This window comes from Calidris pugnax, unplaced genomic scaffold (assembly GCF_001431845.1).
Source record: "Calidris pugnax isolate Ruff unplaced genomic scaffold, ASM143184v1 scaffold42, whole genome shotgun sequence".
Classification (NCBI taxonomy): Eukaryota; Metazoa; Chordata; class Aves; order Charadriiformes; family Scolopacidae; genus Calidris; species Calidris pugnax.
Genome location: NW_015090920.1, coordinates 15,224,646 through 15,251,080, shown reverse-complemented (window position 1 = coordinate 15,251,080; position 26,435 = coordinate 15,224,646). Strand labels below are relative to the sequence as shown.

Genomic DNA, 26,435 nt, shown 5'->3' with positions numbered 1-26,435 from the left:
GCATTTGAAAACAGCATAGGACTTCAGAGCTGGACCCTATTCATGTGTAATATGCATGTTTCTCATCTTACAAGCGGGAGGTAAATATGGTGAGCAAAAGCAAATGAAAACATAAATTGTGAAGGATAGACTGGATTATTACTTGTTTGAAATAGGTTTCCCACGTCAGAGGTTTGTTGCAACATTTCACCTTTCTTATCTCTGTTTTATGGCTCTTGCTTGCAAGCAAGGTTATGTTAATATTGGTATTAAAAGCTTGTTCTGTCACTAAATGACTTGAAAATTTCCATTTTAACATTTTAAGTTGTACACTGCTGAAGGTCAGTTTTCACTCTATTGTGCTGTTCAAGTGAGGTGGTAGTTACGGGTCAGTAGGAGCAACATTTTAACATGATTTCTTGCTGTGTACCTCACTTTCTTTCTGTGAAGAGTGTTGTTACAAAGCGGGTAGTTAGACATCACCTTGCAAAACTGGTACTTGGTCTAGAAGCTGAAAGTCTGTAAGATGCTGATTCTTGCCTGGTTTGTGCTAAAAATAAGGGAGAATGTTTTGCTCAAACTCTCATAATGGAAAGAGGAACTAGGAGAAGGAAAGGCAACGACAGCACTGCATGCAGTTGATGGTCACTTTTGTTTCATTTTAGACTAGATTTTTGTTCTCTCAGTGTTAGTATATTTGTTAAGCTACAGTAACCCTGCATACATTGCATCCTTAAACAAAAGGGTTGAACCTGTACTTGCGCTTCAATTTACTTTAAAATTGCAGCATATGCTCTTATCTAAAACCTTCCCTGCACATGCAATGATAAATAAGTTATACCTCCTAAATAACTGGATGTTTTCCTTATGCAAATAAATTGTACTTGAAAGAGCTAGAATAAAGATGAAACTCAATAAATGGAGTTCCTGTGTAGAACATGATGGCAGTATTTGAGTTAGGTGGGTGAGCGTGATTCGACAATCTCCTAAGTGCAAACTCAAATAGCAGGAAAGAAATAAGGTCTGACCCACATCACAGGCAAAACTGCTCTTGTTCTGCAAAAGCAGCAGTTTCTGGTAACAAAATATGCAAAATAAAGCCTGAATATATCTCTCATTGTGTTGTGCAGTAGCAGTTTGAAACAGTATGTTTTCTATTGTTTCTCTTTGTGAGTGACACCTTAGGATTGTCATTTTAGGATAAATGAGGGTGATTAATTGCCAGAAGTACTTACCAGAAACAGAAGGCTATTTAGACAAATTTGGTTAAAGCAGATAGAAAAGGATAAGCTGTATTGTTTTGGGAGAATAATTTGCAGTATGTCAGAATGTTATCTTCCCAAAATAAAACTGTCAAATTAAGTGGAAATAATATCAATTTGGAAATAACTCTTAAGTAGGATAATTTCATTTATACAGAACTGTGTTCTGAAGCAGTGGAATCTGAAAAAATGTTCCCTTCTGATTTTTCGTCTACTTAAAGTTAAAATGTTCTATTAAACATGTTGTTAGGGCTGTCAGATGCAATGCATCTTCATTACTATTAATATCAAAGGAGTTATCCTCTGTGGCACAATGACATGTGGAAGGAATGAAATAAAATCAATTTGTGGTAGTTGAAGATCCGTTATTGGAAAGTATATTTGTGGATAAATGACATCCTATTAAACAGAAGTGTTTTACTGGGTTCTGCTGCATTGACTGAGACAGAGAATTGTGCTCTGCAAGTGTGAAAATAGGTTGCTAAATGTAGACTTTGTATAATTTCAGTACTCAAGATTAACTCATATCTACTAAACTCACAGTTTAAATACTAGCAATATAGAATTGGACATAATGGGGTTTTGTGTTTTAATATTGTTTGACGTGTCTCCTATTTAATATTTTTCTGGATATACTCACATCTGGTAGGACTGTGAGCTTGCTGAGAGTAAGGTGAATGTTTCTGCATGTGCTCTGATAATGCAAGGTAACCTAAAACACTTCATAAAGCTCCCAACATCCAGAGAACCTCTAGGATTGGCTCTGCCCATTCCTCTCGACAGGACGGAGTTCAGAAACTGGAGGGTTAATGCAGAACTGATAGCAAAAATAATTGCTCGTTAATGATTCATTACTGAACTCAAGGCAGCGGCATTTGTCTTGGGTCTTCTGAGAAAAAGGCTTTTCTCTGTTGAGTGTGTAGAGAACCTAGATTTGTTTTAGAACTGATTCATTAAGCCCCTAAAGTTCAGGCACAAGTTAGGTGAGCAAGTTGAAAGCTATGTCTGTACTGTTATTTCTTTGTAAGAGTTAAAATAGATAACAAAAGATATCCTATAGGATTGCAGAGGAGGTTGGAAGGCACCTCTGGAGGTCATCTGGTCCAGCCCGCAACGTCCAGGTACCTTTTGACTGCCTGCAAGGAGGAGGATCCTGATTGCATGTAAGATCAGGTTTTCAAGGGAATTTCTTCTTCAGATACCTAAAGAAGACTTGCTAAGTCTCCAGAATAGTTAATATTTGGACATTAGGCTAAACTGGCCTCCTCTTTTAAGTTTGTGGATTGGAGTTGCGGACTTAGAAAATGGCTCTCATAAGGCTGAGTGGTAATTTTTTATCATTGTTATATATTGACCTCAGAAGAGGTCAAGTCAAAAGCAAGCCCTCTAAATGGAGTGTCTTTTACACCTCTAAAGATGAGGCAAAGTCGTGGTACTTCAGCTTGAGTATCTATAGTGTCAGGGATGCAGGTGTAAAGAGCCTTTCTGAAAAACTTTTTACATAGTTTATCAACCTAATTCCTGTAAAACTAATAAATAGTCTGTTTTGTTAAACAACGGGTGAATTTCATTCTAGTTTCAGAGAAGACCCAAACAACTTGAAACTGTACTTAAGATTTTTAGACTTCCTGATTGCTGTAGATTTGCCTGTCACTGTGTAAAATCTGGACTGATAGAACATAGTTCTTTAACGCAACATACTGAGTAGCTGTCACTGTGAATCAACAGTGACCATCCATCTCCACATTTATTTGCTTTATCTACCTCTGCTGTAATAGAAATAATGGAAGAGAACAATTTCATAGTCTAATTGCACTTTGAAAATAAGCTTGGTAATGTCATCTCAATGTTCATTTTACAGTAACTTTTTTTTCTCCTAATGTCTGTCAGGCAGGAGGGACCATTATGCTGTGACAATGTTAAATTTTATTTTCCTTCTATTGTTTCGAAGACTAAGAACCTTCACAGTGCAAATAATTCATTTAAATGGACATACAGGGAAAATATATCTAGATATCCACAGAGTAAGTTTATCTTAATAGACCATGGTTGTTCTGGCTGATGGTCTACTAATTTAATATCTTTTTTTGTTACAGTTACTCTTTGTGAAATTTTTATGACTATAAAGCGTTGGGATTTCTCAAAGGGAAAAGTGGGTGATAATAGGGGGAAAACTCAGTATGATTATTTTTTTTCCTATGGACAGTTTGTGCAGTGCTGATGGTCCATGGAGTGAGTGGGTCTACCTTTTCCTTCATTTCCCCAATACGTGCACTTTCTGTATTTCCTTGAGAGTTGATCACATTTTCAAAATAAAAAATTGGAACACTGTGAAATTATTTTTTTCCAAATAATTAGCTGTGTGATCTTCTCTCAACTCTCTTGCCCTTCATGTGCTTTTCGTTTTGAATTGAAGTCAAGGTGGGGATCTCTTCACTTTCTTCATGTAAGGCTGTTCTTTTTCTACACTTGTAATTATTCTTTTATAATTACCAAGGAAAAAGCTTTGTATTAACCATATCCATTATTGGGAGAGCGATGAGATATCTTTTTTTTTTTTCTTGTTCTATTTTGTGAGTGCTTCTGTTAGTATATGTGCGTTGAAATGGGCAATACAAGCTTGCTTCTGCCATCTTTTGGCGTTAGAGTCATTGAAGCGTTGGAAAATAAGAGCTATCCTCTTTGTGTATCATGTGTGCCAAACAGCATTTTGTTAATGGAGAGGATCTAGCCAGAAAGAACAAATTCTTAGTATTTTAGTCTCCCATCACTTGCACAGTCTGTCATCTTGCGCAGATTTTAAAGTTTATAATGTAGACACTGGAGCTAGTCCTCTAACTTTCCATAATAGACAATGTAGAAAAATTGCACATCTCTAGGCAGGAACTGGTTAAGTGAATTGCACCTTAAAAGTATGTATCTGTTTCTGTTGTTCATAAAATGTTTCTACAGTGACTAAGATAAAATCTAAACATTTGCATTTGATCAGATCAGTCGTCTTCCATGTTGTAAAGCCAGTGTTGTCACTTTTTTTTTATTTCCTTAGTGCATTAGTGGCCTAGTCTTTCATGAAATATAATACAATTTTGTTTAATAACAGATTCCACCCCCCCACCAAGAACTAGTTGTTTATTCACTATATTACAAACTCATCCACATTAGTCAGCACGGCTTAAATTACTACAGTTGTTTAAAACCCATTTAGTGTCTTTTCACCTTGGGTAGCATACGTGGAAAGAAAACAGAACTTTCCATGGTAAAGCATACCACTTGGGTATAAATTTTAAAAGTACAGTAACATATCTTTTCAGTTACCCTTGCAGTTACCCTTGCATAGACCTAAATATTTGCCTTAGAAGAGAGGCATAGATGTATTTTCTGTTAAGGCAGAACTGCTAAAAGGCGTGGAAAAGCTGAACTGTCAAGACACAGAATGGTTCCTGTCACAGGAGGAAGTCTGATTCTGTAAGTTAATTGCTTCTTTATCTATAGGATCAAGTAGAAGGTTATCACTAAAGAAATTATAGATGTGTCATCAAATGTTTCAGTTGCAGAAGCGTCAGAGATACTCTCATCTATTTGGTTGCATTGAGCCATAAATCTTTCCTTTGGGGATACTGGAAAAAATCTTTTTAATCACCTCTTTAAATGACATAAGGAATTGACTAGTAAGAACTTTTGTTCTGCTAAATCATTTTATGTTCTCAATCCTTTAGCCACAGTACCTCTGTGACACTGTTCAATGTGCTTACTTTGTGTGTACATACATTCTTTCTTAATTTGACCTGAAGCTCCTAAGGTATTTTGTATTGACTTGGCTGAAATAACAAGTAAAAAGTACGTTGTGTCCTTAAAAAGAGTCAAAGAGAAGGAATATGACTGACTCTGGTGTGTCTGTAGGTGTCTGATGCCCTTGGAAGACTGATTTAACTTCTTGAGAGTATTCTTATCAGGTACAGTAGTGTGGAATACAGTGCACTGTGAGGCAGTAGAGAATTAGAATTGAATCTCAGAACTAAAATATAACTTTAAACCAAGTTATAAACATTGGTTTATATATATTTTGTGGGCTGATACCAGCATACAGAACGCTCTACCAGTCAATCATCTTAATGTTTAACTTCTAAAAGCAAATTGCTTTATGTACCAATTTCTGTGAATTTTAATCTAGTAAGATTGTTACAACTCTGCTCAATACAGCCTGGCTTTTGTTCTTAAAAGTGTACTGTGGAGGGGTGATGGGGACACAGGGGAGAGCTGGCTCTGTCTCAGGAATGACACTTCTGGGACTGCCAAGGCAATGCTGGGAGTTCCACATGTGCTTCCTTCCTCCTCCTGTTCTGCACTTGCACAGAGAAAGCTAGATAACAACCAAACCTCACGGAATAAGCTTGGCAACAAGATTAATTTTACAGCTTATCCATGAAGACCAAACCTTGCGTGGTAACTGTGTGTCTAATAATAGCCAACTTCCATGTCATATCTCTGTGGACCACCAAGCAAAGGGAGAGGAGGCTACCTTTCCTGTGTGTTCAAATGCCCCTGGTCCATGCTTTATGTTGATATGCATAAAAGTGTTCTATGTGGGAAGGACAAGGTTCAGAAATGTTTTTACGAACAACGCTGACTCTCTCCCTGGGGCCGTGGGATGAGCATGGGCCTCCGTAGGAGATCTGTAAATAGAGTGTGTATATCAAATAGAGCTGGCAGACTCCTCTGCAGCTACACAAGAAGCTGTACTTGTGCCAGAATGGAACTACATTTACCTGTTCTAACTTTTTGGCTTAACTATCCACTTTGTTGATCTATACAGTATTTCTCAGGCACAGCAACTGTAAAAAGATGCTGTGTATCTAAGCCATCTTGTTCTACACTGAAAATCTGAAATAAAGTGAATACTGATTGACCAGTGATGTTCTTTCTAGCACAGAGTCGGTATCTGTGAGCAGTTTTAAGTGTGAGGAAGCTTATTGTGCCAGTGCGACGTCTGTTATGAGGAAACAAAATTTCAGTCTTTGTTCCTTTTAGTCAGTGTTTTTTGTTAGTTCTGCATTTGCTGGAATTCATAGTTTGTCTTATTTGGTTTGGTGGTGGTGTGTTGAAGTTGTTTTTCTGAAAAATTAGTTTTGGGAAAAATAAAGCATTTGGATGTGGTAGGCTTTTGTTCCATTGAACCTAGGAGAGCGATCAGGTCCTAGACATAGAATTTTGCAACTCAGTGCTGATGTGCTGCAGCCTTTGAGGCCTTTAGTGAAGCAGTTTTAAGTTTTAATTTTAAGGAGAATAATATTCTATGTATCTACTTTCCTACTTGTTTATGCATCTGGGCCTAAAAGATGCCAAGTATTTTCTATTCCAAAGGAATCCTGTGGAAGTCCTGCACACTCACAAGCGCGCACAGCCTGCACTTCAGAAGTGTCTTGCATGGCAGGGTTGGGTCAGGAGAGCGGTACTGCTCCATCCTCCCTCATTTATATTTATCGACCATGAAGAAACTTAACTGCTGAGTGTGGAGTCCTCTGGAGCATTAAGACAAAAGATATTTCAGGAGGATGAGGCAGATCACTAATCATAAAGTTGTTTATAGCGATTTTAATTTTTTTTCCCTTCTGCTTAGTTTTGCAATGCTGGAGTAACCAAATCTGGGGTTTGTTTTGGTTTGGTATACACTTCCATGCAAACCTAAATCTTGAAACAGTAATATTTTTTTTTTAAGGATTGCACAATATCCTCCTGTTATGAATTCCATGGCAGGGAACTAAGAGAAGCCCATCTCAATTTCAGCTTTTTTATTGTCAAAGAGGCTGCAGAAACTGCTTCTCTGCCTGGTGAATGTCAGGAGATCTTTGAGGGCGATGAGAATGATTACCTTCAAGCTCTTCTACCCCAGCACCAGACTTGACTGTTGGTTACAAGCTTCCTGGTTTGTTTTCATGTTTGAATCAAAGTAAGGAAATCATGGCTTCTATGAATCCACTATTGATTTCCCATATAAGTAGATGTACACTGTGGATGTAGTCATTTACATCTTTCCAGAAAATTACAGTTTGATTTTTTTTTCATTTTTTATTTCCCCATATTTCTCTTTAGAGGTGAATGCTTTGCTGTCCTTAGGCTGAAGGAACTCTCTTACCGATAGTATCTGCCTGTTGTATTCTGATTCCTGTTCTTAATGGAGTTGTGTGATGTCTTTTATTTCAGTGTTAAACAGTTATGCTCACCTGAGATAAAGTGTGCTGTTTCTGCTTTTTCCCTTGAATAAATTTATTATGCAGAGACATCTTTACACTTGAGCATAAGGTTTCCCTTCCAAAGAAGTCCACGTAAACGCTTATGTCCACCCAGTGTGCCAGCCTTCAGCCATCATTTTTGATTCACAGCCATATAGTTAGCAAGTTCTGTATTCCTCTCTCTTCTCAGAAACATATCCTTTTAGAATGTACATTAGTATTTTCATGGATGAGATGGAAACGCATGTGATTCTGCACACTTTGAGTACTGTCAGCATAATATGGGCTCGGCTCTGGGTTGGTCCATCTGACTGTGAAAGCAAAATCTGCCATTCCAAGATTTATGAAGTTAAATGTGTGTCAAGACATATTGAAACCTTAGCGTGCACTGTAAGATGTTCACATCAACTGGGTAATTTGTCTCCACTTAAAAAACCTTTCTCAAAGTTTCAAGGTCAGTATTTAAAAGTTGCCAGTTGTTGTTCAGAGAGCAAAAGCAAGAAGGCACTTGCTGGGCATAGATGTTGCAGAGTTAATGCACTAGACCTGAGCCAGAGTTCTAGCTCTGTCTGCTGCACACCTGGAGGCTGAATTAAGAACGGTGATGTGCTGAAACCGCTTTTCAGCCTCCTGGCAGTGTATCCCTCAGCTATCCTGTCAGCCTCTCTCTTTCCTTAGATCACAAGTGCACTTGGTCAGAGGCTCTTTTTGTTCTGTGTTTTTTGTTCAAAAAGCACTTTGATAATACAAATAATAATAATGCAAGTACAGCTTACCACAGAGCTGTACAGATTCATCGCTGCACTAGTGGCTGCTGCAAGACTTATTATGTGCTTTTTCAGATGATAAGTTTGCCATTCAATTCCTACTGTTAATGGAACTGAATAAAATTTTCACAACAGACAAATAAAAACATACTGCAGACGAATCTAGAAATTGAAGCAATTAACTAAAAAACTTGATATCAAAATTGGGCCTACCTCTTGTCCAAACTTCAGTCACATCAAGAAGGCACAGTCTGGCAAAAAGAGAAAAATGAGTGTAGAAGCGGGACTATTTCATTAGTTTCTTTTACAGTACAGCTGCTGTGTCCTTTCTTCTTAGCTGTGCATTCTGGAAGAAGTCAATGCAACTACAAAACAAAGTAAAAGAGGAGCATTTGGTTGCCAATGTATATCTAATCCCACATGGAATAACAATGCCCCCTATCTGTTTCCAATTCCAGTTTCTTTTTCTGTGTAAACTTCAAGACTTGTACAAAGTAGAAGTGTTACTCTCTCTTTAAAAATTGTGTCTGACAGAGCATAAAAACCTTATAGCCAATTTTAAAAAATATTTAATGTATAGGAGATTCCTTCTGATACTTTACAGTCCTGGAGATTGAGTTAGTACTGCTCCTTAAAATACCTGGAATAAATCATAAATACCATTTTATATTGCAAAATGATACTACAAGACATTTGAAAATACAACTAGTGGAGAGGACAAATGAGAAGTCAGTGGCCGTGCAGGGTAAGGCTCCACGGATCTATTCTAACCTAAGTCAGTAAATTCATGCAACAAAGGCCCAGTGGTGCTGTACAGAGCTAACAGGTTAGGGCTGGGAACACCACTTGCATTTTTGTGGAGCTAATAAGCCCCACGGCTCTACATTGAGCTCCCGTTCACTTGCCCTTTCAGTGTTAGTACTCGTGGGAATAACCCAAGAGTCTCTGCTCCCATTTTAAAGCGAACTTGGACTCAAGATAACTTAAAATTGCCTTTGATAGAACTCTAACGGAACTAGAAAAGAGGCTGAAAAATAATTTTGCATTTATATAAAGGTGTTTTTTTTAATGGTGCACAATGTTTCTCTTATCCCTTTTCCTTTCTCACTGCGTTTGTTAAAGGTAATAGAAATGTTGAAAATGGTGATCCTGTAAATATCCTGAAAACAAGATGAATATTGAAATATACCTGAGTTTGTAAAGTAAGCTGGTTTGATATTTAAGCTGACTATGAAAAATATAATTTTACATCATGAAAGTACTTTGGACTGACTGAGAAGGTTTCTAGAATATTGTGCACAGTTCTGCACCACTTAATCAGAAATATTTAGAGAGTGCTTAGAGACACCAGAATAGCCAGGAAATGTCTGAGCAAAAAATGAAAAAATAAAGGTTAAAGAATTCGGTAAGTAATGATAACCAAAGCAGAAAGCAATAGGCTGCAGATGTCTGCAGGGCATAAACAGTGAGGATGGATAAAAATATCTAATGTAAGGCACAGAGATATTTAAGTGTAGGCTGAATAGCCAATAAAAGTGGCAGAATAGAGGCTACTATCCAAAAGGAAGTAAAAGGATTATGTAAGTCTTTAAAAATTAGATTTAGCAAAGGAGTATGAAATATGCTGTTGGAAGGAATATAATATTGGCAGGGAATTTGTACTGAGATGTATTCTCAATCTCTTATAGTATAATCAAATGCAGAGCTCAGTTTGGATTCCTGTGTCTCGGTCTGAGTCTGCAAGTGTAAGATTTGGCCAGCTGGGATATTTATCTATGTAGATGTTGTCGTCTAGAAACGCAAACACTCGTGCAAAAACAGGAAACGTATGTATTAACACTTCTAACAAAATCATCCACACGTGTTTCTTTATTAATGTCCTATTTTTCACTAAAGGCCTGGGTTGTTTTTTTTCTGCTGAATTATATCCATTAGACTAGGTACTACGTGGGACTCAATAAAACTGTTCAAATTTTTATTAACTTGAAGTTAAGTTCTTATCATATCTTTTCTGTGTTGACTACATGTAACTGTAAGAAATATGACTTGAGGAAAGAGCTGCCTGTTATTTTATGCAGGCTTCTCTTGCTTGCTTTCTCTTTTTCTGTCATTTCTTTGATACTGATGCTGAGGTAATAGGGGAATTTCCTTCAGCAGCAAGAACTATTCATAAGGAGAAGGAAAAAAAAGAAATATTTGTGACCCTTAGCTGGTGAGCAAGCTGAAGACTGACTTCCCAGCTGTTTATGAAATGGAACCTTCAGGTAGAAAGAGAAATGAAAATCTTTTTGATCAAAGATTTTTATTTTTTTTTTCTGTCAATTAAGGTGGAGCATAGAGAGAAAAAGAGCTTTCGGTGTGCCTCAGCTCACCCCAAACATAGGGACAAAGGTAGACAGACGTTTTTAATTAGATACAGCATGAAGAGAAACACAGTAATCTTTTTGGCTCTATTGGGAAAAAACCCGACAACAACTAAGAAACATTTGTGAATGGATTGTGTCGGTGTGTTGCCCAGCCCATGGAGTAATCCATTTATTGAATGTGCCAGTGATGTGGTAACTCTTCTGTGCTTTACTAAACATGGAGAGCAACCAGATCTATTGTGGTTTTTATACAAACTAGAGGGTTTGAATTTTCATTTATTTGAACTTTATCTGTCCTCTAGTATGTACAACTAAGCATTAACACAAATAGTGCAAATAGTGTGCTTGTCTAGAAGCTGTAGTCTTACAAGGCAGGGAATAGTATAAGCTAAGAAGAGAACAAACCCCAAAGTGTTTCTCTTTGATTGGTACCAACATTTTAGACATAGCTTGTAGTGACCAATATTTCTTTCAAGCTTCTTAAAAAGCAGCTTGTTATATCTTGATATCTTGGTCAGTGGACTTGGGTTTTCCTGCGATCACATAACAGATTTGTATTGTCATTGTAGCCACTGTTACTGAGTGATCACTTTCTAAATGCTGGAAGAATATTGTGAAAACTTAAATGATTTGAATTTTGTGTGCTCTGGAAAAAACAGATAAATGCCACCCACTGTTGAGCTGTGATCATCTTCATGATAATTTAGACAAAACTTTGAAATCTTGTTAGTTTAAAATTCTGCTAAGCAGGAAGCACAGGCTTTGGGGCTTACAGGGACTCAGTCATTGAGGTCCAACAGTTACTGACATTGGAGAAAAACATAAGACTGGAGGTTTTTTTGAAGGCCATATTCACAGACTGTTGGAATTTGATATATACAACATCGATACCCCATTTTTACTTTAATTTCCTAAAGAAATCGGGTGTTTTTAATGTCCCTGTTGTCCTTTGTCAGTCCAGCAATTAAACTGAAAGGCTTAGCTTGGACATAAGGGATTTTTTATGATGAAGGTGGTGAGGCAGTCGAAGAGGTTGCCCAGAGAAGCTGTGAGTGCCTCATCCCTGGAAGCGTTCAAGGTCAGGCTGAATGGGGCTTTGAGCAACATGGTCTAGTGAAAGATGTTCCTGCCCACAGCAGGGGGTTGGACTAGATGATCTTTGAAGTTCCCTTCCAACCCAAATCATTCCTTGATTCTATGATCAATCTAATGAAGTTTGAATGTGCTGGCCAGTTTCACTCCGATGTGACAGATACAGGCAGTTCTCAAAGACTGTTAAATTCCTGCTGACATCCTAGAGTTCAGCGTGGGGTAAGACATGGATGCAAAGTAGTGCCTGTGCTGGAGCAGAGGTTTCCGTGAGCTCTGCATTTATCCTTTGCTTTGACCTGTCCCTGGCTAATTGTGTCCTGTGTCTTGGAGCTAGTGATGGCACATACTGTCCCTTTTTCATCTAGACAAGGTGTGTGGGGCAGAGGGGGAAGGGAACGAGGTGCTTTGGAGACCTGATAGGGAGAGGGTAGGTACCAGGCAGCACTGTGGGAATAGCAATTTGGGAAACAATCTATAGGAAACTAGATTTTATGGAATAAATTTCTTGGTTTATATGCAGGCCATTGGTGTTAAGGTAAACTTGAAATCTAAATTGCTACTCTAAAAATCCTGGCATTTTGGACAGACTAATGTAGCCATTGACAAACTCATCGTAGTGGAGCAGATGTAGTGACCCAGCTGCAGCTTCCTCTGCCGTCAGGTGAGGCCCCCATTGTCTCTGCTGCTGAGAGTTTAGGCCTAGGAATTCTTCCAACGTTGAACCTTGTAGGTATTTTCAGCATTCCATGGCTGTAGAGAACCACGTGTTGCCAACAGCGGGATAGAAGGGCCCTGAGCAGCATGTGGTGGTGGGTAAAGGCCTGCAGGCTTTGCTGCAGCGGAAGCTCATGGCCAGCCGGTGCAGCGGAGCTCTGCCTTGCTTGGAGAGCAGCCCATGTCCTCCAGCCAAACTCTGCCTGCTGTGCCTGTTGGCTGCAGTGAAAGCTTAAGCTGGAGCTGGCATCTGAGGAAGCATTAAATAAGAAGCAAACGTGCTGTTGATGATGAATGTGGGCCTAGGAGCTTGGATAATAACCTCCCTTCTAGCCAAGCTGCATGACTATAAAATAGACGCCCCATTAGACTGAAAGCCATGCCGTTGTTTTAACTTCTCTGATGAAATATCGTGCATCCTACCAAACAAGACCTGAAGCTGTAGAAGTGTGGAGTTGTCTAATGAGGGGGTATAAATGCTTTGCATCTGAGGTTATTGCTTGAACCTGAATTTTTGAGTCATACTGGTAATATTTACTGGTAGCTACGCAAGTGTCTGCATGAATCAGTGAACAACTCTGACAATTTACTTACTGCTGATGGGACGCAATGGAGAAAAGCCAAACCAAGCAGGCACAGCACAGTGGCCTGGGGTGAACTGGAGCAGGATCTGAACTACTCTTGTCACCCTGAGAGGTGGCCCATCGTGCTCAGAGCTGAGGCAGCTGGTGGTGGGGGGGGGTGTGTGACTTTGCAGTACAGCTGAACACTTGCCTTGTGGCTTACAAACCTCAGTTTCCCACTGTACTGGCTCATCAGCAATCACCAGATTGCAAGAACTTAACTGGATAATTATAAACTGGATTTTAAATACACTTTAGAGTGACTTTGGTTTTATTTTGAGTTCTGTTATACTCTGAGAACTTGCCTCTTCATACTTGGAGTTGCATAAGCAGGTAAAGTCTTAGGCAGTTTTTATATTTTTTTTCTATTGAATCCTGTCTGACCAAAATCCAGGGAAAAATATCATATGCAGCAGTTCGGGTGATTATAAGTTCTATTTCAATTGACCTGGTGTTTTTTTGACCTTTAATTAAAAGAAATGCAGGATTTTTTTTCTGTTAACTGCAGAATAACAAGGTCATTTAGCTGTTTAGTGGCATTAACCTCTTTCATCAAAGTACAGTTTAATTAAGAGCTAATAATACACAAGTTCTTATAGAGTCCTGAAAACAGCATGCTAATTACTTTACTTTATTAAGTGATATTGGCATCAAGTATTTAAAACCTTCAACTTACCTTGCCATAATTAGCTTATTCTCATTAGCTGCTATCTCAACCTGCAAGAAGTGAGAAGCTAGTGAAGGAAGTTAGAAGTAGTTCTTAAATTGCTTGGTTGTACAAATTATTTACCAAGATGAAAGAGCATAATTGAAAATACATAATTGGATGGACATCATCAAGATCATTATTGTATGTGATATAAAAAAACCTCCAAAGGAAGACCCAGTAATATTAAAACAGTGAGTTCTGATGAAAAAAAATTTTTGATTGAAATAATTTGAGACGCTTTCCAAAGTGGTTGCTTATATTTTTAGTATCCTTTAGTGGACCTCAAATTCAGATACCTAGTGACAGAATCTGGACACATAAAGTTGTGGTGCCTGGATTTTTTGAAAATTGGGTCCGGTGTGTCTTACGTTGGACACTGAAAAACCAAGATGGAAGTAGCTGGGCTCCAGCCTGGTATCTCACTTATTGACACTTTGAAGAGAAGCTGGGTTACCCAGTTAATGGTGCTTCTTGAATTTACTGGGAAGACTCACACTGAGTTTTCAATTGCTGAGTATGGGCCTTAATATTATAGGAAGTCAGCTAAGATACTCAGACAAATGGATCTGGCAAACAGTCCCAATCATTCAATGGGAGCTTTGCCTGTCCTGCACATTAAAGTCAGTCTCCAAGGCATCCATGTTTGATAAATTAAAAACACCGTTGCTGCAGATAGAATCTAGCTATCAGAAAATGACAATAATTTTTAAGTAACTGAAACCAGGTATTTTGTTTCCTCTCAAAGGAATTTTTACAGGCATTTTCTGTTTCAAATTCTGCCATGTTACATGCCCTTTTGTAAAAAGGCATCTCACTGGCATGTGGTACTTGTGACCTTTTACATCTTTTGAAGGACCTGGTAGACTTTCAGAACTTCATGTTTTTAATTGAAAGAATAATTTGTTTCTTGAAGCTACTATATCTTAGCAAAGTTTTATCCATCCCCCTGGTTTTAATTTTGTTGTACAAAGTAGCAGGAATAGTTGTCTTCAGCTCACATGGAATCTGGTATTTCATAAACTTGAACATAGGTATTGTCAGCAGTTTAGATTTTCCTTCCCTGTTTCATCAGGGTTTCTATTTTTGACGGATGGTGTCCTGTTGGAAACCTCGCTTCCACCAAACCATAGAGCAGTTTCCTTTCCCCACCTACGCAGTTTAGGGTCTGTTGTTATTTATGGTCTTTGCCAGCTAAATACTTTGCTGAAAAAGCTGAAGGTTTTCTACATTTTCTTCTCTTGCCCTCTCTGTAGTGTCAGCTCTGTTAAGAGAGGGCACAAAGAAAATGTAAGCATTCTTCTCCTTTTGTCTGAAGGATATTCAAAATATTTTTTCAGATATACCCAGTATACCCAAAGCAATTATTCTTTCTCCTGCTGAGATTAAATGTTTATGGTAATGGGTGTCAAAATGCTAATCTTGGAAATCTAGGAAGAATAGACGTTGAATTTTAATGAGGTTCCAAAATACATAATTTATCATGAGGGAAACATTTTTCCTCAGAAGCAAAATAGTCTGTCTAATAAAATAATGATTCCCAGCCATTTGGGATGGACCTTCACTGAGGCTGTCTTCTCTTTCTTCTTGCCATGCTGCCTCTTGCTGCCTGCAAACACCCCAAATTCTTGCCCGCTGCCTTCCCATCCCCAATCACTGCCACAGTTTCTTGAGCACCTGCCATCACAATCTCAGTGCTTCTTGCTTTTGGGCTCCTACCACCCTGCTGCTACAACATTTCCCCAATGCTCCCTCCCCTTCATCTCTCCCTTCCCAAGCCAGCATGTCCCCTCTCCTCCCATTTCTGCCATCAAAATCAGCAGTTCCAGTACAAACTTGGGACTTATATTGGGCACAGCTTGTTAGCCTGGCTCCTCTTCTGTTTCTCTAAAAATTGTAATTTTTGTATGCATTATAAATGCAAACTTCAGTCACGTATATGTTATGTTCCTCAATTCTGTTTTCCATTTCCTTTCCAACCCCTTTTTTTTTTTATTTTGTTTTAATCACTCCCTTGTAAGCAAGTGAATTTGCAATGTGAACAGAAACTTTAGAAAAGGTCAGGTTCTACAGAAAGGAAAGTTCGAGGGAGGCAGGTGATGGCTGCACGGGTATATGCACAACTTCAATTCCAGGACTCTTTTCTCAGACCATGGATGTGCTCGGGAAAGGCAGAATGATGTCACAAAAAGCAGAAAGTAAAAGGACATCACATCAGTTACAGCTCATTAAACCCCTATGTTAAGAACTCAGAAGTTAAAATGGCTTTAGTTCTGTTTCTTTACTCTCTTGCAGAAATTAAACTAAAGAGGAAATATGGTACAGAAAATTAAAGCTACTTCTGCATAAGAGCAGAATAAAGGCCCCATAAAGGGGCTTCATGCTTAACTTGTGTGCTTTCACATTACACTTTCTATTAATTTGTTTCACCTTTTCAGAAGGTCCTTACCTTTATTAAAGAGCCAGTATGGTATCAGAAGTTTTCCTCAAAAGCAAAGTAATTCCTAATTTAATGGCTCCTTTGATGGTATTGTTAGACATGCAATAGTAAAGCAAGCGTTGAGAGATGAGATCTGCTTCCCAAAAAAAGGGGGAGGAGATAGGCTTTTTGGAAAATTATGGAGCTGACCTTTCTTGCCTTTGTTACTGACATGAAAGCATGTACTCATTTGAAGTTTAAGATATTAAAGCTGCAGCATTGTGAAGCTATGTCTGTCTGCTTGCCAATTTAGTTAAAATCCATGTGATTACAAGTAAAATTAACAGCGTTCTGAACTATTCCACTTTTCAAGTGGCTAGGTTCTTGAGCAGCTTTTGAGTAGGAAAATAGTCATAAATACGTTAGTATGACTACAGAAAGAAGTCATAGTTCCTCTTTGGTGAAGCAGAGTTTAACAAAGCATTCTTGATTTATTTGTTTGATCAGCCAAGATGTTTGAGTCTGAATATTTTTGTTGATGCTGAAGAAATTACTACTGTCTGTTTAATAAGGACAGTTGTGACTTCTCTATGACAGACTATAAAGTGAAGTCATGTAAAGAGATATTTGAGGACAGGAGGCAGGATGCTTTCTTGGCTATGGAAATGGAAGCAAGCTGAGTTAGACAAGTTTTATCCTTGGCTTTACTGGTAATTTATTGGAGCAGGAGCTTTTGACAGCCTGTGTCATCTGTCTGTTCTTCTGTTTGTCCTGTCTATAAGATGAGAAAAATAAAACAGAATTGTTTCCTTTGTAAATAAAGTTGATATTTCTGAATGAAAAGTGATGAAAAGAGCTGAACGTCATAGTTGTAAAGAAAGAGGCTATCTATACAAAGGAAAGAATTTTCATACATTTCCATTGCATTAATATTTCAATTAAAGAGTAATTCTCATGGTTCCTGCTGTTCCGTTTGTGATGTTAGAGTCTATTTTGTCCTAAATTCTCACTCGGCTGAGATCTCATTGGCTATTACAGCAGCTTGCATTTGCTGAGATGTTTTATCAGAAATGAAATAGAAATAACTTAAATGGGATGATGCTGATTAATCATCTGAGAATTGGGCTTTATTTACAACATACGTGATTTCTTATATTGCTTTCATTGTACTATAAACTTCTGAGATGCAAGATTGAAAGAACTCTGTTGCTTTGCTGTTGGGATAACTTTTGTCTATTCCTTGGATTGTAACAGGGCCTTTTTTCTGAGATTATTTTGGATTGTTGGTGAAGAAGGGGGTCTTCCATCATATGCTGAATTCTCACATTTGATTTCTGGCACAAGGGATTTCCTAAACCTAGTATGTGAGCTTAGGGAAGGTTGAAAAGAAAGTACTCCCTTGTAGCTATGTACATGAAAGTGATTATGCAGCTAGTAATTTATTTTCCTTATAGTACCAGTGGAAGTATAACATATGTACTAAATAATTATTTATAAACATATGAAGGCTTTCCTAAACAGTTTTTAAAATATAATCTTCAGTACTGGTGTATTTATATAACATCTCATGCAGATATCCGGAGGGACTGTTCATAAACCAATCATAAAATATACAGAAAATATCACCAGCTTACCTTCAGCATATAAAACAGCATTTAGAAATGAAATTTCAGGCTTTTCCTCCCCCTACTTTTCTCTTTTTTTCTGTCTTTCTGATAGAAGCTCACAGTAATAGGCCCTGCCATCTGCTGCTATATATTTTTCATGAGTTTTAACATTTTGTTTTTAGAACCTGAAAGATGAGTAAAATGTCAAGTCACCCAGAAAATAATCATAGGCATGACAACTCAAATGTTATCTCAGCTTGTCTGTACACGAAGTGGTTCACAGCAGGTCTGTGCCCTCCCTCTGCAGACGGAGCAGGCGAGCAGGTACACTGTTGGTATTAGCTGATGCATTTTCAACCACCACCGCAGGGCCTGAGCAGAAGCTCTCCTCTTGATTTTAATGAGAGTCATGTGGCCCAAAAAACCCCAACGGCATCCCTTTCAAAGTTTGTTCTGTAGAAGGTGAACTTCAGATTTCTTTTAGAGTTTTGTGTTATTTGACTGTTATTTGGAGTGTCTTGCCATGGCTGCTGGCCTAAATAAAATGCAGCCACCAGGCAGCCATTGAGACAAGGTGGTAACTACACCAGCAAAATCAATTCCCAGCAAAGAAGTAAACTCTCTGTTGCTTTATCATAGACGTGTCCTGGGCTTTTTACTACCTTTCTCCCTCCTCCAATTTGAAAGCCCGGGTTTGCAACTCCCCTGCCAGCCCTACAGCTGCAGTGTGGCAGGGAGGTGCGGCAATGATCTCCTTCCAGGTCGCGTGTCTCTGGCATTTCCAACTGCTTTTTGTTTTTTCCCATTCTGTTTTTCCATCCTGCTGGGACTAGACTGGAGCTGACAAGCTGAGAATGTGTTGGAAAGATACAGGAATAAGACCTTCAGCTCAAAAAATGCTCTCAGTTCTTAACTTAATTTGGAGGGAAAGAACTGTGCAGCCCATTCGTGCCACCTTGCTGTCAGGCTGCACTCAGGATCTCTTTCATTTGACAATATGTACTGTTAACATAAGAAGTGTATAGCCATATCATTTGCCTCCTACATTTTTTAACCATGCGAAGAGAAAATTATTTCATTGAATAGGTTCCCAGCAGCTCAAGGATGGCTTTCATAATAAATCCTCTGCAGATTTTCTAACTTTCATTAGAGTAAGAAGTCTCCTCGGTGATCTTTGCACTCCCAGGCTGTGCAAAAGCCCTCGTTACAGTGTTGCAAGATTTTTCTCTTAATATTCCACTTCAGAAGTCTCGAGCTTGTTTTCAATTATCTCTATTCTGTGCTTCATTTTACTCATTCCTTTATAAAGTCCCTTGTTCACAGAACAAGTCCCTTGTTCGCAGGATTTTTCAGGCTTTCCAGTGAAAGAAGATGATCTTTCCTTTACTAGCACTGCTCTTTGAAACTGCCTATACACTTGTTGCTGGAGCTACACTGTTGAAGAAGGCAGTGGGAGAGGCAAGTTAGTTCCCAATCTAAGAGGATCTTAAGAAATAGGAGACAGAAAAGTGAGGGTTCTTTCACAGATTTAGTTTTGTGATTAATATATATTTAATGAATGTGCTTAGCCATACTGTTCTGGTCCGCTGAAATGATGAACAAGGCAAGTACTATGGATGACTCAGAATTGAAACCACTCATGTTTTGTCAGTCATGTCAGCAGAACTCAAATTTGCAACCCTCAGGACAGGGACAAATGACTGCCTCTCCTATTGCTGCAGCGGGAGGTCTGGAGAGGGGCTGCGTCGTGGTTTGGGCTAGGCTGGCCACTAAAACCAGGTTGAGCCCTGTTGGTCAAGTAAAATAATTGGAAAGAACATTGGTTCTGTTGTAATTGGAGCCAGGACAGGCTGTGTTCCCGCTTTGGACAGTGCAGTTGTCTCTCAGTGGGGTCAGGTGAACGTTCTCAGCTCTAGAAAGGGAGTGTTGGGAAAGGTGAGCACGGAGCAGGGAGAGATGGACCAGCTGTGGTGTGTGGCCACCTCTAACTGGGAATGTGAGCCCAGCTGGGCTTGCTGTCTTGGGGCTCCGTGATGTTGGTGCACAGGGGAGCCCCTGCTGTTGTCACCCTTCGCCTGATTTTGTGACTGTAACGTTGTAGGTATGATAGTGTAAGGAAACAGGCTTCATGGAATTTGTACTTCTGTAGGACCGATATAGATGAGCCCTGGAAAAGACCTGAAGAAAAAGCTCGTATGTCCAAAAGTTTCTCTGATAAGATGGATATTGCCTCCATCTGTAAAATGGGTCCTATTTCAAGGAACTGTAGCTTGACTATGCTACGCCTACATCTAAATCTGAGCTCGACTTCTGTGCTAATGTTTTGTTGTCATTTGTGTTCCAGTTAAGAAGCTAATTGTGGGCAAATTACTCGTATAATGAAAATGTCTGAAGAAACTGTAATTACAATTACTGGCTTACAGTTTTCAGAGCACCAAATTTCAAGAATTTCAAGAGTGGGATACTAGACCTTTAAAACTTTGAAAATCTCTCGTGATTTTACTAATTTTTGTGCTTTTAAATACATTCCCCTTTCATAATGTGCTTAGATTTACTTTATTAACATCAATTTGCTAGAATATATATTTACATGGAAAACTCTTTGATGACCTTTGACGTATAAATATTTTCCTTTCTTTTAAAGGTAGTGTGTGAGTGCCTGTCTCCAGGTGGGTGTGTGTGCAGTAGCTGGCTCTACACTTATGATGTGCAGTGTAAGGTGTCACATATCTCCGAAGAGTCCAGTGTGTTCCTCAATTACCAGCTACCAAGTGCTCAGTTGAAGGCAGGTTGTCTGGAGGAATGTTAATCCACGTCTCCTTTTAGAAGAGGCTTTTTGCTCTTCCATTTTATTCTTTCTTTGCAAAGTTCTATTTTGCATTGGAAAGCTAGGTGTCTTTGTTACACCAGGAAAAAATGAAAGAGCTAACAACAGCGGAGTGTTTAGAGTTTGGGAGATAACTCTTGAAAGTAATATGTAAATCTTGGAAGTGACAAATCAAGAAGAGCACATTGAAGCTGTATCTGATGAATAATAGCTTTCCTCTTTCTTCCTGCATGCTGTTTTTTTGTTTGTACTAATTTAGTGCAAGTACACGTATGCTGACAGCCAGTAATCTATCTATCTAAGAAATGAGTCAGAATTTGGAGGAATTTAGGATTAGTTTCCTTGGTGTGGAATAGGCTTCATCCAGCTTTTTCTGTCTTTCTGAATTCTTTTTTCATTGCCAGTGATTTTGAAACATGACTAAAATGCTGTGTATGTACTTGACCTCATCTAGAGAAACATAATTCTAATGGACACTGTTCACCCCAGGGAATGGAGCAGTGGTCGAGGCACAAGAGATCTGGATTTCATTCCTGGCTGTGTCCCAGGTTTGCTGAGTAATAGGTGGAAGGTCTTTTCTCTGGCGCGTGCCTTTGTTTTCCTGTCTTGTTACCCAGGGAGTATAACAATATTTAATTGCAAGTCATCTTTATGAGGAAAACGATGTAGTTTGCATGCTGTCTTTAATCTTTAAATGGCAATGAAAATATGTTACTTTTTGTCATATCAAAAGAGATGTTTTTAAATAGCAAATCCACTTGAAAAGATATATGCCTGTAAAAATATATTGTTATATTAAATTTCTCTGCCAGGTGTAATTTTCTACAGATATGTTTATATGGTGGGGTGTTTTGTTTTTTTTTTCAGGCCCTGCTTGACACTCAGAATCTTTTGAGAGCTCAGATTACAAATTTTACTTTCAACCTGGGATTTTCAGGGAAATTTTATCACACAGGTAAGAATGAAATAGTAAAATCACTTTCATTTTGATGGTGTTCTTTGTAGTATGAGGAAAGTAGGAATGATAGAGACTAAGGATCTGAGTCCAGAGAAGGATTTCCTTCGTAATTGGATAACTCAAAAATCAAATTGTTCTTTCTTCCAGGTTGCGTTGGGAGATACATTTGTGTGATTTGCTGTATAATTTTTTTCTCCTAGAGTTATTATACCATATTAACCTTTTGTTCAAGCTGTTGTCTGTCTGAAAGTAGCCATGTAGGTAGAGTCTGTAAATACTTCTTTGTGGCAGCATGTCTCTTTTTTTAAAAAAGGGGAAAAAAAAGAAGAGGTGCTCATTCTTTTCATAATAGTCCAATAACTAGGGCAATGACATGCAAAAAGGAGACCCAGGCTGTAGCTTCTAAGAGAAAAAACTAAGCCCTTCAGAAAAGTGTCCTGTCAGGCTATTAAGTTTCCTGAATAAGAGAAATGTTCCTCCTTCTGCAAGCTGGGACATGCAGAAATGGCAGTCACAGAGCCAGGAGGAGACTTTGCAAGAGACAGTCCAAGTTTGGGATGACAGCTTTCTATAGGGGCTATGCATGTTGCATATGTGTCATTGAATAACAGTAAAATCAATCCTGAGAGTGGAATAAAAACATCTCTGACTTTTTCTTTATAATTTCATTCAATTTGGGCTAGCTCAGAAGCTTACTACAGAACGTCTCCCAGGAAGTGGAGAGAGGGAGGCACCCACATAGAATAGGTGAACTGGATTTTTCTCGACATTGGTTTCCTGAGCACACAGAGAATTTAGGTAGTGATTTTAGGTGGGCTGGAGCATCTCAGAATGAGGCACCTTTAATTCTAGTAAGTTGCAGTGCCTGCATTAGGTAGTGGCGCAGAACAGTCTGAATTCGTCTTTCCCTTTTCACTGAATTTCACTGAATTTCTAGAGTTGGAAGGGACCATAGAGATCATCTAGTCCAACTCCCCTGCTGAAGCAGGATTGCCTAGAGCTAGAGCATGTTACTCAGGACTGCATCCAGGCGGGTTTTGAAAATCTCCAAAGAAGGGGACTCCACAACCTCCCTGGGCAGCCTGTTCCAGGGTTCCGTCACCCTCACCGTGAAGAAGTTTCTCCTCATATTTGAGTGGAACCTCTTATGTTCCAACTTGTGCCCGTTGCCCCTCGTCCTCTCGGTGGGAACCACTGAAAAGAGTCTGGCTCCCTCCTCCTTCAACCCTCCCTTGAGATACTTGTAGGCGTTGATAAGGTCTCCCCTCAGCCTTCTCTTCTCCAGACTAAAGAGTCCCAGCTCTCTCAGTCTCTCCTCATAAGGGAGATGCTCCAATCCTTGAATCATCTTTGTAGCCCTACGCTGGACTCTTTCTAGTAGTTCCCTGTCCCTCTTGAACTGGGGAGCCCAGAACTGGACACAGTACTCCAGTTGTGGCCTCACCAGTGCAGAGTAGAGGGGGAGAATGACTTCCCTTGACCTGCTGGCTACACTCTTCCCTATACAACCCAAGATACCATTGGCCTTCCTGGCCGCAAGAGCACACTGTTTACTCATTGTCATTTTACTGTCCACCAGGACCCCTAGATCTTTCTCTTCAGTAGTTGCCTCTAGCGGGTCCACCCCTAACCTGTATTGGTGCCTGACATTCTTCTTCCCCAGGTGCAGGACCCTACACTTTTCCCTGTTGAACCTCATGAGGTTCTTCTTTGCCCAGCCCTCCAGCCTGTCCAAGTCTCGCTGGATGGCAGCACAGCCCTCCGGGGTGTCAGCCACTCCTCCCAGTTTGGTATCATCAGCAAACTTGCTGAGGATACACTCTGTCCCCTCGTCCAGGTCACTGATGAATATATTAAACAGCACGGGTCCAAGTATTGACCCCTGGGGGACTCCACTGGTTACAGGCTTCCAACTTGAACCTGCTCCATTAATAATTACCCTTTGGGTCCTGTCACACAGCCAGTTCTCAATCCACCTCACTGTCCCCTCATCCAGCCCATACTGCCTCAGTTTCCCAATGAGGATGTTATGGGAGACAGTGTCAAAAGCCTTGCTGAAGTCAGTTCCTTTCAACCTGTTGAGTGGTAAATTCCACCAATGAAATGAATTTTTCTATTGACTTCATTGAGGGATCTATTGAGCTACCACGGTTTATCCTTTTGGATAGCTTAATCTCTACTGTAGACATATAGCAATATATATTATCCATTAAAATAATTTAATACTTAAACCACTGTAGAAATAGGGAGAAATAAAAGACAAAGTATTAAATGGGATGTGATATAGAAGAAAGAGGATGTTCTCTACTGACAAACAGAAAGAAAAAGACACGCATGCAAAAGAGGACAGCCTTCAAGACTGGAAGAGAGAGGCAAAAGACAACACAAGGTAATGTCATAGTTGAGGGATATTAATATGAAAAGAGGGATGTGAAGTGACATGTTAGCTGCAACTAGGAACCAAAACCGGATTTGTTCAAAACAAAAGATATCTATACAGAGCTTGAATTTGCTCAATGCTGTGAATGTTATATAGCAGAGGCATGATCATTCCTCTTGTGCTCAGCTGTGCACCTTGGTCAGTATTAGTTGTCATATTAAGAAGAGGCAGGGAAAGAAGTCTAATTTTATAAGAGCTGAACAGCTGGAGAGGAAAGCAGCTGGGGCTGCACAGTCCCTCCACAGGGAGGGACTTGGGCTCAGCAGATTTCAGCTAGATTTGGTAAATGTCCAGGTTTCACCCCTGCAATCCAGGTGTCACCTGCACAGTACAGGGAGACTAGAGATGCCTTAACATTTTTTCACATTGAGGACATAGCTTGCTCCATCCATTCCCATCCCTTCCTCCCCTTTCTTTTGCCTAGAATGGCCTAGCAAAATGGTCCTGATGACCAAGTTTGTCACCTGCCAGTGTCTCAGCAGACAGATCTACTTTCCAGACCATTTATTTTGCCTTAGTTCACAGTTCAGGTGCTCGGGAGGGAACGTGCCATGGGTTTTCTGGTTTTGGATGAGTAGAATCTGGCAATCGTATTGTGTGTTTGTAGTACAGGTTGGGCCAGTTACTGGCTGTCAACTGAATGAGTTGAGCCTGTCTCTGTCACAGCCTATCCCTTGCTGTAGCTTTCTGCCTTTCTTGATACAGTTTCCTCTCCCTGATCTGGCTATCGTGTGACCTTTAAGCACTACTGTCACTTTCTTTGATAACATGTGAACATCACACAAGGCCCCATGGACCCACGTGGAGTCCTAAAATCTAATGATCCTACAGATATTGACACATTACATATGTCTGCCCACATTTTTCACTGACTGCTGTAGTTCCCTCAGAGGTAATGAGGAGTAAAATCACAGCAGTGAAAGTACGTCAGACAAGGTTTGCTGAAGGGAAAAGGAAAAGCAGAAGGCATACAGGGTTAGTGAGAGTGCAGCTGTATGGGTGCAGAAAGCATAAGAGCTGCACGTTTGGCTAAAGATGTAAGAAGGAGAATAGATATTGCAAAATGCTGAGGGAGAGGATTTGTCAAGTTGTGTTGAGAGTAGGAACTATCAGAAAAGCAGGAAGCAGGCACAGCATATAGATGTGTTAATCTATAGGTTGTCAATCTTTGGGTCATACAGTCTTTCTACAGCAGCCCATTAAGGGGTAATTTAAATGTGACTGCCTTTGACAGGACTTTGTCAAGAGCAGTGGGACTAGGATAAGTATCTGGGATTGGGGGTGGAAGGGATGTCCTGATACGCCAGGTCGTTAGACCCTGACACTTCCCATCCCTGAATCTCTGCAAGTAGTTTATAGAGAGGCAGGGCACAGGCCTGAGCACGCAGGGTGGCTGTCATTGCCCTCCCATGACACAAATGGCCTCTGGGGTGCTGGGGGTCCCAGCCAGCCCCCCCGCCAGCACCAAGGGGAGCAGGGGCCTGGCCCGGGAGTTAGCAGGGATGTGGCTACTTCCCTCTCAGGCTGGGAGGATTGACGACATGAAAGGAGCCAGCTGGCCCTGGGCTGAGGACAGGCCCTGCTGCTGGCTTCTCTGTCACTGTAGCTGCAGCACGAGAGGTGTGGGAGAGCAGCAGGGCTGTACACTGCTACCCGAGAGGTTCCTCTTCACCAGCACCTCAGGTAGAAGTGGCGGCAGGGCCCGTTCCCCACACCACGTTCTTAGGAACGCACAGGAGAGCATCTGAAAAGAGAGGCCTACGGCCTAAGAAATGTCTCGGTGAGCTCCAGCCACCCTTAAAGTCTCTTCAAAGATGCCAATTCCTAGGAACTCCTGGATATGAGTGATCCATGATCAGAAAGGTAGGAATTAGCAGGGAAGAGAAAATCATTGTATTATGCATAATATTTTGAAAAGACTGCTGAAAAAAAATACTTCCACGAATCATAGAATCATACAGTGGTTTGGGTTGGAAGGGACCTTAAAGATCACCTAGTTCCAACCCCCCTGCCATGGGCAGGGACACCTCCCACTAGAGCAGGTTGCTCAAAGGCCCATCCAGCCTGGCCTTGAACACCTCCAGGGATGGGGCATCCACAGCTTCTCTGGGAAACCTGTTCCCAGTGTCTCACCACCCTCAGAGTAAAGAATTTCTTTCTGGTATCTAATCTAAATCTCCCCTCTTCCAATATAAAACCATTACCCCTTGTCCTATCACTACACTTCCTGACAAAGAGTCCCTCTCCGGCTCTCCTGTAGGCTCCCTTCAGATATTGAAAGGCTGCTATAAGGTGTCCCTGGAGCCTTCTCTTCTCCAGGCTGAACAACCCCAGCTCTCTCAGTCTGTCTTCATAGGAGAGGTGCTCCATCCCTCTAATCATCTTCATGGCCCTCCTCTGGACCCATTCCAACAGGTCCATGTCCTTCCTGTATCATAGGTAATG

General features: G+C 40.1%; 1 protein-coding gene across 2 annotated transcripts in view; it reads left to right on the top strand.

Moving 5' to 3' along the window:
* The window catches only part of LOC106892681 (bifunctional heparan sulfate N-deacetylase/N-sulfotransferase 3), a 73,393-nt gene that overhangs the window by 10,356 nt on the left and 36,602 nt on the right, over positions 1 to 26,435 (top strand). For both annotated transcript variants that reach the window (XM_014950054.1, XM_014950058.1), the window contains exon 3: positions 21,460 to 21,547. In XM_014950054.1, the coding sequence (XP_014805540.1) occupies positions 21,460 to 21,547 (88 nt within the window). The remainder of the gene's footprint in view (positions 1 to 21,459; positions 21,548 to 26,435) is intronic.